This window comes from Peromyscus leucopus, chromosome X (assembly GCF_004664715.2).
Source record: "Peromyscus leucopus breed LL Stock chromosome X, UCI_PerLeu_2.1, whole genome shotgun sequence".
NCBI lineage: Eukaryota > Metazoa > Chordata > Mammalia > Rodentia > Cricetidae > Peromyscus > Peromyscus leucopus.
The window spans coordinates 16808593-16827083 of record NC_051083.1 but is presented as its reverse complement, the minus strand read 5'-3'; the positions used below and the strand labels follow the sequence as shown (position 1 = coordinate 16827083).

The following is an 18491-nucleotide window of genomic DNA, read 5'->3' as shown; positions in this document are numbered from 1 at the left end:
CATCTTGCTGGCCCAGAGAGAAATCTTTATATGGTGGTTAGGAGTAAAATATCTCTGGATGTTGTTAAATGTCCCTTGGGGGATGGAATCCTCTCCAGTTGAGAACCATCAGTCTAGGACAATACTCATAAATGAATTTTTTAAATAAGTAAAACGATGTGGGAATCTTTCCAACTTGAAACATTGCTCAAGGTTTAATTACCACAGTGGATGAGGCAAATGTGTGTTATGTACCTCCTGGCACAATACAGTAGGGAGCCTACAGCACCTCCTATTAGATATCAATGCCAAAAGTAAGAAGAAAATGGAAACGAAATCCAATCAATTGTCTAGCACCAATAACTTACGGTTTATGGAAAATATAGAAAATAGGACAAGCTCACTAAAGCAATCAGCCAAATCCCAAATATGGAATTTTTACAGTACACTTATCTGATTTATTCAATGATAAATTGCATTTGAAAGGAATGAGGTAAATAATGGTAAAGTTACAGAATTTTAAAGAAACTTAACAACCAAATATAATATTTTGCTTGGATACTATTTTGAAAAAAAAAATCAGTTTTTATATGTGGCTAGATCTGTTTGGGGAGCCCCTGGCAGGGAGACCAGGGCTTGTCCCAGGTGCATAAAAAGGTGTTTTGGAACCCATTCTCTGGGCCAGGGATTCCTTGCTCAGCCTTAACATAGGGGGGAGGGGATTGATCCCGCCTCAACTTAGTATGCAAGACTTTGTTGACTCCCCAAGGGAGGCCTTACCCTCTCTGAGGAGTGGATGGGGAGGGGTGGAATGGGGGAGGTGGGGTGGGTAGGAGAAGGGAAGGGAGGGGGAACTGGGATTGGTATGTAAAATGAAAAAAAAAAACTTTTTAAAAAATAAATTTAAAAAAAATCAACTTTTAAATCACTTCCTAAATTGATGTGGTGGCTCATACCCATAATTCAGCATTCAAGAGGCTGAGACAGGAGGACTATGAGGTTGAGGCCAGCTTGGGTTACATAGTGAGTTTAGGATCAGTCTATCTCAAAAATGAAAACAACAAAAGCCCACTTCTTGAGACAATCAAGAGACTTTCAGTATAAATTGCTACTTCATTACATTAAAGGGTTACTGTGAGTAAATTATGACAATGGTAATATGATAACATAAACAATATTTTCTTGTTAGAGATGCATACTTACACTGAATAAAATAATATATCTAGGCTTTGAGTTTTTAATCACAATAAAAATTAGTATGTGAGAGATACATGAAGCAAGAGTAGCGGAATTTCAAAAACTGTTGTAGCTGACTAATGTAGGTTTGTGTATTCTATTAATTTCTCTATTTTATATATTAAATTTTCCATTACAAAATGATTTTTAAAGACAAAACAAGGGAAACTTCTGCTCCCCAGAAATGGATTGCATGTGCTTTTAAGCCCTCTTCCTCCGAGTAGAACTGTAAACACTGAACATTGTATATAACAAAAACATAAGAAAACATGGAAAGGTGAGCAAAATCTGACAAGTTGGTTCTGGACCACAGAAACCCCAGCTGAAACATCAACAAGTTCCCTCACAGCTTCCTCCCTGCTCACGACTCCTAGGCTGGGTTGTGAAGAAGCTGGTAGACTGGAAACTTCAGTGAGCATAGGTGGAAGAAAAGCCTCTGCTCTCTAGGTAAAGAACCAGGGAGTGGAACAACTTTCCCTGACATTCATTTTAGACAAGCTGACATTCTACTCCATGCAAACAGTGCAGAAAAAAAAAAAATGTCCCACCACCTAAGCCAACAAAAGTCAAGTGGTAATGAAAAAAGAGGCCATGAATTTGGAGGAGATTGGGGAGGAGTATGTGGGAGGGTTCAAAGGGAGGAGAGGGAAAGGAAAAATGTAATTTTATTATAATCTCAAAAATTAAAAAAAATTACAAGTGGAAAATATAGACTCTCGCTTCTGCCTGGCTGAAACAAAGAGCCCAAACCCTCTATCATAATGGTATCAGGGAAGGCAAGTTGGCAGTGATAGTCATAATTCCCCTGATAGGATGCCAGTGGAGACTACGTAAACCTGACATTCATGACTACATGGAGATGAGAGGATCCCTCTTCTTCTCACCACTATAGTTGTTAGTTAAAAGCACACTCCACATCACCATTAATTATCGGTCATGAGGGACCCAGCAAGGGACTTCTGCCTCTCTCACCTAGGATTGTATTGGCCAAGATACAGGAAAAAAAACTTAAATTCTCTCACTTGCCAAGTACTAAAGATGAGACCCTTCCCCCGAGTGTCAATGGAAGCTGAACAGGGAACTGTACTGGGGAGTTTTTGTTAATTTGACGCTAAGCTACGCATATATAAGAAAAGAGACTCCATCAGATTAACTGTGGGAAATTTGTCTTGGTTGCTAGTTGATGTGGGAGGGCCCAGCTCACTGTGCCATCCCTGGCACCCCAGGGCTGTATAAGAAAGGTACTGAGTAAGCCTTGGGGAGGAAGCCAGTAAACTGCATTCCTCCATGATCTCTGCTTCAGTTTTTGCCTCTGCTTGAGTTCCTATCTCCAGGTTATTGGGTTGGCTTCCTTAGATGATGGACTGTAACCTGTAAGCCAACTATATACCCTTTCATCTCTAAGTTGCTTTTAGTCTGTTTTATCAGAGCGACAGAGCAGTAACTAATACAGGAACCACTCAGTATTTTGTTCTACACTTAGTAGTAGCAAAATGACATCCCCTTTCTGCTGCCAGACCAATAAAAAGATGAAAAGAGATACACTTCAAAAACACAATGAGTGGTCCGTAGCCTCCCTGCCCCTCCTGCAATGCCAGGCCCTGGGATCCCTCAACCCCTTCCAGTTTGCCTGCTGCCATGGCTGACAAGCCTTTGACCTGGTGGAAGAACATGTGATCAAAGAGGAATACAAAATATGGAAGAGAAAACCCCTTTTTCTTTATGATTTGGTGATGACCCATGTCCTGGAGTGGTCCAGTTTAACTGCCCAGTGGCTTCCGGATGTAATCAGGTCTGAAGGGAAAGATTGCAGCACTCATCGGCTTTGTCCTGGGAATACACACATCGGATGAACAAAACCTCCTGGTGATAGCCAGTGTCCAGATCCCTAATGATGATGCTCAGTTTCATGCATCACACTACGATACTGAAAAAGGAGAATTTGCATGTTTTGGCTCTGTCAGTGGGAAAATTGAAATAGAAAACAAGATGAACCATGAAAGAGAAGTAAACAGGGCTCTGTACACGCCCCAGAACACTTGCATCATTGTAACAAAGACTCCATCCAGTGATGTGCTTGTTTTTGACTACAAGAAGAACCCAGACCCTTCTGGAGAGTGAAACCCAGATTTTCATCTCTGTGGACATCAGAAGGAAAGTTATGGTCTGTCTTGGAATCCAAAGCTCAGTGGGCACTTACTTAGTGCTTCTGATGACCATACATACCATCTGCCTATGGGACATCAGTGCAGTTCCAAAAGAAGGAAAAGTGGTGGATGCAAAGACCATCTTTTCAGGCCGTACAGCAGTAGTAGAGGATGTTTCCCGTCATCTGCTCCATGAGTCTCTGTTTGGGTCAGTTGCTGATGATCAGAAACTTATGATTTGGGATACTCATTCAAACAATACTTCCAAGCCAAGCCACTGGGTCGATGCTCACACTGCTGAAGTGAACTGCCTGTCTTTCAGTCCTCATAGTGAGTTCGTTCTTGCCACAGGATCAGCTGACAAGACTGTTTTGTGCCTTGTGGGATCTGAGAAATCTGAGACTCAAGTTATATTCCTTTGAATCACATAAGGATGAAATATTCCATGTTCACTAGTCTCCTCACAATGAGACTATTTTGGCTTCTAGTGGTACTGATTATAGGCTGCACATCTGGGATTTAAGTAAAACTGGAGAACAGTCCCCAGAAGATGCAGAAGATGGCCCACCAGAGTTGTTGTTTATTCATGGTGGTCACCCTGCCAAGATCTCTGATTTCTCCTGGAATCCCAACGAACCTTGGGTGATTCGTTCTGTATCAGAAGACAATATCATGCAAGTGTGGCAGGTGGCAGAGAACATTTATAATGATGAAGAGCCTGAAGGAAGCGTGGCTCCAGAAGGACAAGGATCCTAGACATGTCTGCACTTGTGCTTTAGACTCCCCTTGTTGTCCTCAGAACCCTGAGATGGACCGAACACTGGGTTAAGTCACAGACTTGGTTCAGCCAAAAGGTGTCACCAGCGAAGCCATTATCCCAAATCGTGGGTGTTTTCTAAATCCTAACTGAGGGACTTAATTCAACAAAACCACAGACTTATATTTAAATTTTTCTTCAGGAATTTTCTAGTAACAAACCAGGTCTAAAGCAGCTTCAGAAATGGGGTATATTATGTATGACTATTTTTCTTCTTATGCTATATCCCCAAGTTTTTCAGATTCTCAAGTAAGAGGCCAGAGTGGATAAGGAATAAAGCCAAGTGAGATAGGTGTCTGAGCCATGAGTATCACTATTGCAAGATGTCATTTTGACTCAGGAATTAGGGGAGAGTCAAGTCATAGATACCTACTATAAGGTCCTCATGCCTGGCTTTCCAGGATGCACATTTTCCTGTGTAAAACCAGACTCCTTTTGTTTTTTTTTTTTTAGTTAAGACTACACGTGCCTTCTTCCCCTTACATTTTTGATCATTAGTGTATTTCTTGAGCTGTTTCCATATTATTTTTTTTCCTTTCTGTGAAATGGTTTTTGTTTTGTGTGGTTTTCTATTTTGTTGTTAAAGTTGTAAGATATATGTTTTTAACTGACAGTCATACCACTGATGAACTGTCAGGTTGAGAAAGAGTGAATTGCTAGTTTGTCTTTGTTTTTAAAATTAAATTAATCCTTGATAACAGATGCTTTTTAGGGGTTAGTCCTTGACCACTATAGTTTGATGCCCTCTCCATTTTGGTTGACCTGTCTCAGCATCCGGCCTTTTATTCTCCATGACTAACTGTGTAAGTGCTTATAATGGAATACATTGCTTTTCTATGAAAAAGATACAACGAGTAAATAAAACCTAGTTTTTAAAAAATGTTCAAGTACCTCACAGAAAGGCAAGGGAAAAAAATGTAGAGAAACAAAACACACAGCCAACAAGAATGAATAAATACAATTGGTGAGATTTAAGCCTTGACATGCCAACTGGAAAGAACCAAAATATCCTTTAACTGGTGAATGATTAAACAAAAAGACTGGTACATTTATGCCATGGAATACCAGTTACCAATGAAAGCACAAAACTATATGAAAAAAAAATTTGGACGGACCTCAAGGGCATCTTAGGGAAGGGATTTGAAAAGTCAATAATTTTAGCAGGGTTTCCAAAGTCTCCAATTTCTTTGAAGCTTTATTTTTATTGATATATATTAATTTTACATACAAATGAAATGCAATATAATATTTTATCAGATATATAGAGTGTGCGTTGAGCAAATACAGCTCAGAAGTAGAGGACTTGCTTAGCATTTGAAAGGCCCTGGAGTCAACGCTCAGCACTGTAAAAGAAATTCAGTCTCCTTTTATGTGTCATCCCCAAACTCTGTTCTTTATTTACGTCAACATTTGTTAGTTCCCACATATAAGGGCATGTGATACATGTTTTTCTGTTCCACTTAGTATAATGATGGCCAGTTCCATTCAATTTGCTACAAATAATGGGATTTCACCTTCCTTTAAGTCTGCAGATATATTTATCTCTGTTTTCTGTCAGCCTCTAGATTGGGCATGAATTCTGAACTTATGACTTCAAATGGAGAAAAGACCACCATTCTGGAGGTATCATCTGCACACAGAGAAAAATCCCTGAGTTGTCAAGACTTAACTCTCCCTAGAATGTGATGAAAATTTAAGTCCCTTTTTCTTTTACTATTTACATACAACAAAAGTGCATAATTTTATTGCAAGTCCCTTCTTTCGTTTCATGTGAGTCCCAGGAATCAGTCAGGTCATCAGGCTTTGCAGCAGGTAACTTTACCTGATAAGCCATCTGGCTGCTCCCACATCTTTGTTTGTTATAGGCAATGTGCTCCCAGACATTTCATCTTGTTATTCATGGCATGCTCAAATATTTATTTGGAATAGATAAAAGCTATGTATCAGACCGAATATTGAAACATTATATAAGTTATTTCACTGAAAGTGTTTAATGCCACCTGGTTCCTTGTAAATGTGCATCACTAACATTGGGATCACTTAAATTGAACAGTAGTTAACCTAATTAAAACTTAGCAATATTCTCATATTTCCTTAAGACCACAAAACCCAGTATTAGCAGAAGCCATTAATACTAATCTTACTTTTACTAGCACAGATGGCCTTGATTTATAATAGTTTGACTTGCTGATGGTGCAAAAACAATATTTATTCAATAGCAGTACTGCATATTTTGACTTTTGATATTTTGCAGGCTAGCTATATATACTGGGATACTCTCTTCCAATGCCCAGTCACTCTTGCAGTCATTAGGGGAAACCCCAAAGACTCAACACTGTATGGTGTTGCTAACCTGTGATATGCAGTAGTTATTTGGATTCAAGGATTTTGTTTGTTTTTGTTTTGTTTCATTTTGGGGTGGGGGTGGGGTTTCCTCTTGTACCTTAGGCTAGCCTGAAAATTGCTATGTAGCCTAGGCTGGTCTCAAACTCATGATGTTCCTGCCTTGGCCTCCTGATTGCTAGGACTGCAGCATGTACCATCACTAAACCCGGCTTATTTAATGTATTTTACTTACAAGATTTTCACTTAAAATGAGTTTATTCATATATAACTTCAGTGTGAGTCAAGGAATGTTCTTATAGGGCTAGTAAGTAGTTTTAGAAGATATCTCGTTTTATTTTTCCTTCTATTGGAAATAGATTCTTTTTTCGCATAATATATTCTGATTATGGTTTCTCCTCCCTCTATTCCTCCCAGTTCCTCCCAACCCATACTCCTATCTGGATCCACTTCCTCGTTAGAAAAGAAAAGTCTTCTAAAAGATAATAATGAAATATAATAGGATAAAACAAAAACTATTACATTAAAGTTGGACTAGATAAACAAACAGAAGGAAAAGAGCCTCAAGAGAAGGCACAAGTATCAGTTTGCATACTCAGGAGTTCCATAAAAACACTAAACTGGAAGCCATGATATATACACAGAGGACCTAGTATGGACCCATGTAGGCCCTGTGCATGCTCCTTCAGTCTCTGTGAGTTCATATGAGCTTTGCTCATGTTGATTTAGAGGGCCTTGTTCTCCTGGTGTCCTCCATCCCCTCTGGTTCTTATACTATTTCCACCTCCTCTTCCACTGGGCTCCCTGAGCTCAGAGGGGAGGGCTTTGATAGAGACATCCCATTTAGGGCTGAGTATTCCAAGTCTCATTTTCTGCTTCATGTCTGCCTGTGGGTCTCTGTCTTTATTCTCATCTGCTGCAGGAGGAAGCTTCTCTGATGATGGCTGATCTGTGAGTAAATCACATTATCGTTAGGAGTCATTTTATCACTATTTTTTTAGATCAGTATTATTTGTTTTTCCCTGGGTCTCTGGGCTATCCAGTCTCAGGTTTTTAGTCACCCAAGCACTATCAGGTGTGTGTTTCATTTTGGGAAGTGGACCTTAAGTGAGATGGGACATTGGCTGGGTACTCCCACAAGCTTTGTGCCTCCATTGCACTAGCACATCTGCAGGCAGGACACATTGTAGACAGAGGGTTTGTGGCTGCCTTGGAGGTTACGTTTCTCTTTTGAGATCATGCAGAGTACATTCCTGTACCACAGATGCTGGAAAATAGGGGTGAAGGCTCCATGTAGGGACCACCTTGACATCTCCATGTTCAATGAGTTGTGTGGGTGTCGTCTTCAGCAGTGGGGCCTTGCTGTCGGTTTGTGGAGAGCAATCTATAGTGTTGGCAACAGCCTGGGTTGTTTGGGGATTCTCATGGGACCCCTTTGGCCAATAACTCAATTAGATGTAATCCAGTCCCAGTACTGGGTTTCATTTGGGGGAGAAGAGATGGCCTGGTATATCTCTGTCTCCCCCATTATTTGGCAGTTTGCTTTAGATCATATTCATATATGTATATATTTTAGGGAGTTTCTACTGTATTAGGTTTTCATACTATCCCTCAAATGCCCCCTTAACTTTATCTGTCTCTCTCCCCCATAGTCCCTTCCTCAACCCCACTAGATCCTCCGGTTCAGCCCCCCAATCCATCCATAACTATTTATTCTATTTTCCTTTCCTAAGGAGATCTTTGTACCTGTGCTAACAATGATCTGTTCAGAGAGTCCTTTCCTGTGCAAATGAGGTCAAGGTTATTAACACCACCCCCCCCCCCGCCGCCGCCCCGCGCCGCCGCTTTTTTTCTGTTTTTTTGAGACCGAGTTTCTCTGTGTAACAGCCCTAGCTGTCCTGGAACTCACTATGTAGACCAGGCTGACCTTGAACCCACAGAGATCCGTCTGTCTCTGCCTCTGCCTACTGAGTGCTGGGATTAAAGGCCCAGCTTTACTGCCAACTATTTTTTTTTCAGCCAGTCTTGTACTTTATTGCTTTCCCACCAGGCCTCGACCGCACACTTGGGCAGTGGGTACAGCCTCTCCTTCTGCTGGTGCTTCTTGGTCTTCAGCTTCTCTTGGTGCTTGGTGAGCCAGCGGCGCATGGCTCTAGTCCTCTTGGGTTGCAGGTCCAGAGGCTTGTACTTCTTGCTCTTGTAGAATTTCCTGAGGTTTTCTTTTTGAGTCTGGTTAATGACAGTGAGGACACGGGCGATGGATTTGCGAACGACTGGTATCTTGAGCTTGGACGCGGCGCCGCCTGTCAGCTTGGCTACACGAAGCTGGGACAGCTCAACCTTCAGATCGTCCAGTTGTTTTAGCAGCTCCTCTTTCTTCTTGCAGCGCAAGTTGAGCCTTAATCTTGGCCTTGGCTCCGCTGCTCACAGCCAAGGCCGCCTGGTCTGAGAGCTATCACCAACTTTTTATACTATCAGGTTCAGTGTATCTGTTTTTGTGTTGTGGTTTTTGATCCATTTGGACTTGAGTTTTATTCAGGGTGATAAGCATGCATCTATTTGGATTCTTGTACATGCAATCATCCAGTGTAACCGGACCATTTGGTGAAGAAGTAGCCTTTTTTTTTTCAGTGTAAATTTCTGCCCTATTTATCAAAAAATCAGTGTCCATAGATGTGTGGATTTATGTCTATGTCTTCAATTGATTCCATTGATCAATACGTCTGTTTTTATGCCAACACCATGTGGTTTTTATTACTATGCCTCTGTAGTACAAGGTGAAATCAGGGATGGTGAGACTTCCAGCTATTTTATTATTCAGGATTGTTTTAGCTATCTTGCGTTTTTTTGTGTGTTTCCATATGAAGTTGAGTATTGTTCTTTCAAGGTCTGTGAATAATTGTGTTGGAATTTTGATGGAGATTGTATTGAATCTGTAGATTGCTTTTGTTATTATGATGGCCATTTTTATATGTTAATGCTACAGCATAGGAGATATTTCCATCTTCTGATATTTCCTTCAATTTATTCAAGGACTTCAGGTTTTTGTTTGTTTGGTTGGTTGGTTGGTTGGTTGGTTTTTCGAGACAGGGTTTCTCTGTGTAGCTTTGCGCCTTTCCTGAAACTCACTCTGTAGCCCAGGCTGGCCTTGAACTCACAGAGATCCGCCTGCCTCTGTCTCCCGAGTGCTGGGATTAAAGGCGTGCGCCACCACCGCCTGGCTGACTGCAGGTTTTTAACATACAGGTCTTCTCCTTGTTTGGTTAGTGTCTTAGTTAGGGTTTCTATTGCTGTGAGGAAACATCATGACCAAAAAACAAGTTGTTGAGGAAAGGGTTTATTTGGCTTACACTTCAGCATTGCTGTTCATCACTGAAGGAAGTCAGGATGGGAACTCAAACAGGGCAGGATTCCTGAGGCAGGAGCTGATGCAGAGGCCATGGAGGGTCCTGCTTATATTCTTATAGAATTCAGGACCAACATCCCAGGGATGGCACCACCCACTAAATGAGAAAATGCCTTACAGCTGGATCTCAAGGAGGCATTTCCTCAGCTGAGGCTCCTTCCTTTGATGACTCCAACTTGTGTCAAGTTGACACACAAAAGCAGCCAGCACAGTTAGTGATGGCCCAGAATACTTACATCATTTGAGGCTATTGTGAAAGGAGTTGTTTCCCTGATTTCTTTCTCAGACCACTTGTCATTTGTATACAGAAGGGCTACGGACTTTCTGAGTTAATTTTGTATCCAGCTACTTTGCTGAATGTGTTTATCAGCTGTAGGAGTTCCCTTTGGAATTTGTTGGGTCACTTATCATCTGCAAATAAAGATACTTTCACTTCCACTCTTCCAATGTGTATCCCCTTGATCTCCTTCCGTTGTCTTATTGCTCTGGCTAAGACTTTGAGTACTACATTGAATAGATATGGAGAGAGTGGACAATCTTGTCTTGTTCCTGATTTTAGTGGGATTGCTTTGAGTTTATCTCCATTTTAGATGAAGCTGGTTATGGACTTGCTGTATATTGTCTTTATTATGGTGAAGTATGTCTCTTGTATCCCTAACCTCTCCAGGACTATTATTATCATGAAGGGGTGTTGTATTTTGCCACGGGCCTTTTCATCAAGGCTCACACAATGACAGTATCATGTCCCCTGGTCCTCCTTATTATTGAAAATTTGGCTTCTAATTTGTTGCTTATGTGAATAATCAAAATAGAGGAAGACTTTCACACTGGTGGCTGGGGGGAGGGAATATGTCTGAGGCAGTGACCCAGGCATTTCTATCAGCCATTTTTCCATGCACACAGCATATGGGTTTCCTTCATGTTTCAAAAGTTCAATTTACAGAGTGTGCAATTCACTGTTACGACTACCCAGGAGAAAGTAAATGGGTAGCTAACTCGTGAATCCAATTGTTCTACAGCACAGGGCTTAAGAGGGAAGGAAGGAAGGAAGGAAGGAAGGAGTCAGGCTGGGCTATGAAGAAGGCTCCCTGGAAAACTAGTATTTGACATATGACCATACAAAAAGTTTATGTTTGTGAGGCAGACAAGCAAGGTATTCAGGGAAACTTATTTCAGGCAGAGAGGAATGCGCGTCAAATCTCAGAGCTACAAGAGACCTCAAAGAGTTAGTTCTAAGAAACTGCTAGTAGAGCAAAATTGGCAATGAAAAGGAAAAAAAACAGAAAAGAAGTCTGAAGCCTTAAGCTAAGTGCAGATTACAGCGGACCTTGCACACCATGGCAATGGATTGAACAGCTATTCTTCAGGGAAACAATGGAAATACCTAGATGTGGAATTCACTCTAGACATACCTTTTGTCTTCAGGCCTGGAGGAGGTAGAGACTACCCAGGTCGTTTCCATAAAGACTAATAATGACTAGGCTCTACATAGCAATGTGGCCATTTACAAGGAGGACTGATTGTTACATAGATTGAGGGGCAGGGAGTATCCCGGATCCGGGATTTCTTTATTGGTCAACAGCAGCTAGTAGTAAGAGAAGCAACATGGGCAGAGAATCAGGTCACAAGATTTGGTTTGGTATTATTAGCTGTTAACCTTGACCAGGAATGGGTTTATCTACTTTTCCTGAGGAAAAAGAGTGTCCACCAGACAAGAACTCTCTCACTCTAAGCCTCCAAACATTCTCAGACCAGAATATTCATAATTTCTTCTCACAACTTGACAATTTATGACCCAATTTCATCTCTATCTCATAAAGCCAGTGTGGCAACAACCTGTTCAAGACCACCCCCACTGCATCTTGGGCAAAAAGCAATATCCAAAAAGGGCATACCACATTCCCCTACATATTAGATCAGAAAGATATGGATCAATAATTACCACACACTTTTAAGAGTAGAAACCTTAAACTGTGGCATGCTTATCTTCATAGCATTTCATATTTTATTGACTTTATTCCTATAATCCTTCATAGTAACTCCATTGGTAACATGCATGGTGCAGAACTATAAAACATTACTTTCTCACTAACCATGAAGAGCCATCATCTGCCACTCGTAAAATGGCCCTGCTGGAAAGATGAACTGGGGGCCTGGTTTTATGAAACCATGCCACAGGTGAGCTTAGGCATGATACTCTCCCTACCTCTAAAGAACTGGTGTTTAGTGGAGTGGATTGAGGAGCGGCTCTTTCTATAATCACAGAAGCCTCTGTGACGGCAACTTTTTAAAATGTGAGAATTGCACTGCTACAAGCTAATCTTGGGTGATGACTGAGTGGAAACGATGGTAGCAGATGAGAGTTCGCCAAACTCTGAGTTGACAAATATGGATTGGGAAGACATGTTCCTCTTGTCAGTACAAATTTGGGGAGTTCTAAACACACCAGAAAAATCTACCGCCAAGAAATGAGGCATAGGGGTAAATCTACTATACTGGAGGAATTTTAGGCAGAAGATTCTGGAACTATGTTCTGTTGGATGGAGATGTTGTTACTCCTAGTGGAGAATTAACAGCAGAAGGAAATCATATGATTTGCGTCTGTGAGAGCATGTTCTTTTTCATCAGGTAGAGAGGGTGTGCAAGTATTGATAAAAGTAGGGGACTTGTTTTTGTGTACTGGTAGAAGTGGCCGTCCAATCAATTTCCCTTCCAAAGGTCAAAAGGTAGTAGCACTAACAAATGGAGGGGAAGTTGTGGGAAGAGAGTCACAGTGACTCACCAGTGACTCCATTCTAAGAAATCTATGGAAGGAATCTATCTGAAGTGACGAGGTATTCAGAGAGTGCCAAGACAAGAGACAAACCCCGTCTTTATGGTTTGTGTGTCCCCATGCAAGCTCCGCTAAAAGGGCATGTTGGCCAAGGAGACCTTCAAAGCAAGAAAGAGAACTTGCAGGGCAGAGGGGGACAGGAAGCTTGAGGAACTCACAGAAACTTACTTTTCTCAGCTACCACCTACCCTGAAAGGAGTATGAACATTTATCACAGAGAACCTTAAAATTTCCTTGATCCCAGGGAAGTTTCCCATGTCAGGGATGATGTCCTAAGGACAGAAGAGTTTTCCAAATGGCTAATGGAGGTGAGATAAGGACTGAGATGACATCACAGTGAAGGCAAGAGGAAGTTTCTTGGGCCTTTTGGCTCAGACAATTAATAGAGGAATATGTAGAAGGAGGTCAGAGAACACATAAGAAACATTTGGGGATAGCTCAATCACAAGGTAATGGTAAACCATGAGAGAGGTCTCAAGAGAATCACTTGGAAGCCATTTTGCTAGTCATCACAAGGGTGCTCCACTCAATTAGGATGGAACCAGGAATGAAAATAACCTCTCCAAAACCCCACTTAAAAACTGACGGCCCATTAAGTGAAATATGGACGATATCATTGCAACCAAATACACTTAAAAGCCAAACAAAATGTTTACCATTGGCAGGAGTTGGTGGCGCATGCCTTTAATCCCAGCACTCAGGAGTCAGAGGCAGGTGAACTCTGTGAGTTCAAGGCCAGCTTGATCTACAAAGTGAGTCCCAGGCCAGCCAGGGCTACATAGTAAAACCCTGTCTCAAAACAAACAAACAACAAAAACAACAACAAAACAAAAAAGCACAAGAAAATGTTTGTTTTAATTGATTTCTAGAAATCATCTATAAAACAAAAATTTTGATAGCTGTGATGGTAATTTTGAAGTGTCAGCTTGACTAGATCATGAATTACCTAGAAACCCAGATGCTTTAAATTTTGAATGGACTAGGTGAGGAAAACCTAGTGTCAAAGCAAGCGATATCCATGCTTATGGCTGCACTATTCACAATCGTTAGGAAATGGAACTAGTCTAGATGTCTACCAACAGATGAATGGATGAGGAATATATGATTCATACACAATGGATTTTATTCAGTCATAGGGAAAAATGAAATCATTAAAGGAAAGGGAGTGGCACTAGAAATTATTACATTAAGGAAAATGGCAGACTCAGAAAGACAAATATCACATATTTTCTCTCATATGCAGACCTAGATTTTTAAATATATTAATAAATGGTAGGAATGGGTATATGCCATGAAAGTAGAAAGGGGACCATGAAATCAGAAAAAGAAGCCTCGAGGGGAAGGGAAGACTAACAGAATACACATCACGAAAGCAGAAAAGAGGTTGTTGTGGGGAGGCAGGGCCCTCAGGAGAGTTGCAGAGGTGTGGTGGGAGTGAGGGAAGAGCAACAAACACAAAATACATATAAAAATAGCATCAGGAAACGCACTACTTGGCATGCTAAGTTTTGAAAATACATATAAACTCACCTGTTATTTTGGAGACCAGTTTCTCTCCCCTTCAAGACCTAGTTCCTGAAGCATGTGATTAGAATAAAACGTGTCTGCCTGTTATTAACTCCACATATGAGACACTGCATCTAAGAAGAAAAGGAAGTTGTTTCCATTCTGGGGCAAGAATATGCAGATATATGTTGTTTGTTGTTTTCTACGGTCCCACGTTGGAATGCCAAAATGTTGTTAGTTGTTTTGCTTTTTTGCTCTTTGTCTCTTTTCTCTTTTTGGGGGCCTGCCACCCAGCTCCCAAATAAGTCACACATGGAGGCTTATTCATATTTATAAATACCTAGTCTTAGCTTGGCTTGTTTTTAGCCAGCTTTTCTTAACTTTAAATGATCCCATCTACCTTTTGCCTCTGGATTTTTTTCCTTTCTCACTTCTGTAATCTTACTTTCACTCCTGCTCAGTGACTGGCTATGGCTGGGTGGCTGGGTGGCTGGGTGGCTGGGTGGCTGGGTGGCTGGCCCCTTGCATCCTCCTCTCCTTTCTCTCTCGCTCTTTCTTCTTTTTTCTTCCAAATTTCTCTTTCTATTCGTTCTCTCTGCCCGCCAGCCCTGCCTATCCTTTCTCCTGCCTCCCCATTGGCCATTCAGCTCTTTATTAGACCATCAGGTGTTTTAGACAGGCAAAGTAACACAAGCTTCACACAGTTAAACAAATACAACATAAAAAAATGCAACACATCATTGCATCATTTAATAAAAGTTCCAGAGTATAAACAAGTGTAACACACCTTGAAATAATATTCTACAACAGACATATGATCATTACACACTTACAAATTTCAAACTAAGGAAGCAGGAATGCAGGGTCCCCAGTACATAGTTATTTCCCAAGGCTACACAGGAGTTACAAGATGAATTTAAAAGGCACAAACATCTGGGTTTCTCCACTGAATTTCGGATTGAGGTCTAATATATTAAACTTTTCTCCCAGTAGGCATTGTTTATGAGATGGGCTCTCTCTCTCTCTCTCTCTCTCTCTCTCTCTCTCTCTCTCTCTCTCTCTCTCTCTCTCTCTCTCTCGTGTGTGTGTGTGTGTGTGTGTGTGTGTGTGTGTGTGTGTGTGTGTGTGTACAAGTATATATACAAGTACCTGAAGTCCCACAAGGGGCTGTTCAAAAGCCCAAGAACCCATAGACTGGGTCTCTGAGGTGAATTCTGGAGTATGAACTCAACACACCTACATTAAGATTAAATTGGGTTTAAAGTGTTCATGACTTGAGAGCCCCCACCCCCCAGGGCCTTTTTTTTCTCTAACTTAACAGTGTGTCCATCTTTATCATATAATGTATAAAAAGAAAACCTGCCACTACACCACTAATTCTTTTGGAGGAGTCAACATAGAACTTGGTATTCTCATAGAAGGAGTATTCTCTGTTATTTCATTTCAATTTAAGTCTTCAATTTGTCAATAAAATCTTCTGCACTAATGATAACCTATGGCCATTTATTGGGTGGAAAAATAGTTGGAAAAGCTCCCATCATTTCCACAGAGATAGCTATATGGATATCAATTGACGTGTATGTCTTACTTATCATTATTCTCTGACTAATCTTAGGAGATAACTACCTCACAACCACAGGAGAAATCAAATTATACTTATAAAATGACCTTTTGGTATAAATAATATGAACATCTGTTCTCCACATGCATGTGCACATATATGCATCCATACCATCTCATGCATGCATGTATATACATAACAGAGAGAGAATCTCTTAGTTTCTTAGGTCTTCTGTGGGAAAAAAAGTTCTAGACATGATGTCTTTAAACAACAGAAATTTATTCTCAGTTCTGGAGACTAGAAAAAGAAAGATGGTGGCAGGGCAGTGGTTCTCACCCTTCCTGATGCTTCGACCCTTTAATCCAGTTCCTCAGGTTGTGGTGACCCCAACCATGAAATTATTTCCGTTGCTATTTCATAACTGTAATTTTGCTACTGTTATGAATCATAACGTAAATATCTGATAATGTGAACCCCAAAGGGGTCGAGACTCACAGGTTGAGAACCACAAGTGGTAGATTATAATCTCTCTGAAAGCAGGAAACAATGTGTTCCCTGCATTTCCCTTAGGTTCTGGTGTTTTGAGCAGTCCCAGGCATTCAGGGTCTATGGACACACCGTTTCAGCTCCGCCCCTGCTGTCTATGTGTCTCTTCTTGTAAAAGGGGTCCCATTGGACAAAGGGCTACTCATAACCCCATCTTCACAGCAAAGACAATGCCTCCAAAGTTCACCCTCACAGGTACTACTATAGAGTCCAACAAAACCAGATCAGAGACAAGAAACATTTTAGTACAACCTTTTGTACAGTGAACATTTTAGTGCAACTGTGATGCTGTCATAGACTGGATAATGGGGAGAAGGGAACAGTGAGAGGAAATCCAGTTTTCTATTTGCACAAGCTGCTTCCTAAAATAGTCCCAAATGAACAACTCTAAGAACTGCTTGCAGCTGAACCCCTACATAGGGACATAGGGTTATCACTTGAGGCAAAGTTTGCCAAACACGTCTCATAATCGCCCTTTCTTGGTGGTAGTTCAATAGTGAAGTTGAGGCTAGCCTAAATTTGAGGAGAGATGTCCCGTCCCTGGAAACACTCAAGATATTTGAGCTTGGAGGCAAGAGGAGCACTTGAAATTCAGAAATGGCCTAATCAATTACAAAGCTCACAGATCACATTCCTCACATCTCTGATCCTGTAGACATTGTCAAAGAGCAGGTCTGACCCGAAGGCTGAACTGCCCAAGACTTACTATATTAATGCTAACACTGAGACAAACACTTTTCCTTTCAGGTTTATGAGACTGAAAAAGTAAGGAAAATGCATAATGAGACCAGACTGACAGTCTGCAGAGGCTCTAATACACTGGTGGGGTCAAGAATGGACTCCAGAAGGAAAGCACAGTTTGACAGTTACCACTGTTTTTAAAACGTGTTAGTAGCCTGATAGAAGAGAAAGTGGGAAATAGCCTTGAACGCATTGGCACAGGAGACAGCTTCTTGAATAGAACACCAGTAGGATAGGAAATAAGATTGACAATCAATAAATGGGACTTCAGGAAACTGAAAAGCTTCTGTAAGGCAAAGGACACCATCAAAATGACAAAATGACAGTCTACAGAATGGGAAAAGATCTTCACCAACCCACATCCGACAGAGGGATGATCTCCAAAATATATAAAGTACTCAAGAAACTAGACATCAAAATACCAAATAATCCAATTAAAAAATGGGCTACAGAGCTAAACAGAATTCTCAACAGAAGAATCTCAAATGGCTGAAAGACATTTAAGGAATTGCTCAACATCCTTAGCCATTAGGGAAATGCAAATCAAAACAACTCTGAGATACCACCTTACGCCTGTCAGAATGGCTAAGATCAAAAACACTGAAGACAGCTTATGTTGGAGAGGATGTGGAATTAGGGGAACTCTCCTCCACTGTTGGTGGAAGTGAAAACTTGTACAGCCACTTTGGAAATTAATATGTTGGTTTCTCAGAAAATTGGGAATCAATCTACCACAAGACCCAGCTATACCAATCTTGGGCATATATGCAAAGAATGCTCAATCATACCACAAGGACACTTGCTCAACTATGTTCATAGCAGCTTTATTTATAATAGCCAGAACCTGGAAACAACAGAGATGCCCCTCAACTGAAGAATAGATAAAGAAAATGTGTTACATTTACACTATGGACTATTACTCAGCTGTTAAAAATAATGGCATCATGAAATTTGCAGGCAAATAGATGGAACTAGAAAAAAAATCATCCTGAGTGAGGTAACCCAGACCCCAAAAGACAAGCATGGGAGGTTGGGGATTTAGCTCAGTGGTAGAGCACTTGCCTAGCAAGCACAAGGCCCTGGGTTCAATCCTCAGCTCAAAAAAAAAAAGACAAGCATGGAAAGTACTCACTTATAAGTGGATATTAGCTGTAAAGTAAAGAAAAACTATGCTACAATCCACAGACCCAGAGAGGCTAGGTAACAAGGAAGGCCCAAGGGGAGCATGCATGGATCTCCTGGGAAAGGGGAAATAGAAGAGCTCTCATGGGTGGGCTGGGAGTGGGTGGGGATGTGAACTTGATGGATGGGGTTAGGGGTGGATGGAGGGGGAGAGTACTGAAAGAGATGATTGGAAAGAGGGGGCATTTGGGGGT

General features: G+C 41.1%; 1 protein-coding gene and 1 pseudogene across 1 annotated transcript in view; one reads left to right on the top strand and one right to left on the bottom strand.

The window, feature by feature from the left end:
* The first annotated feature begins 2933 nt into the window (after positions 1–2933).
* On the top strand, positions 2934–4142 carry LOC114701267 (annotated as a pseudogene).
* Positions 4143–8526: 4384 nt separating this feature from the next.
* LOC114701332 (60S ribosomal protein L35-like) overlaps positions 8527–18491 on the bottom strand; it is a 38553-nt gene continuing 28588 nt past the window's right edge. The window contains exons 2-3 of the mRNA XM_037199258.1: positions 11456–11513; positions 8527–8942 (exon numbers count right to left, since the gene is read on the bottom strand). Of these exons, the coding sequence (XP_037055153.1) occupies positions 8527–8942; positions 11456–11513 (474 nt within the window). The remainder of the gene's footprint in view (positions 8943–11455; positions 11514–18491) is intronic.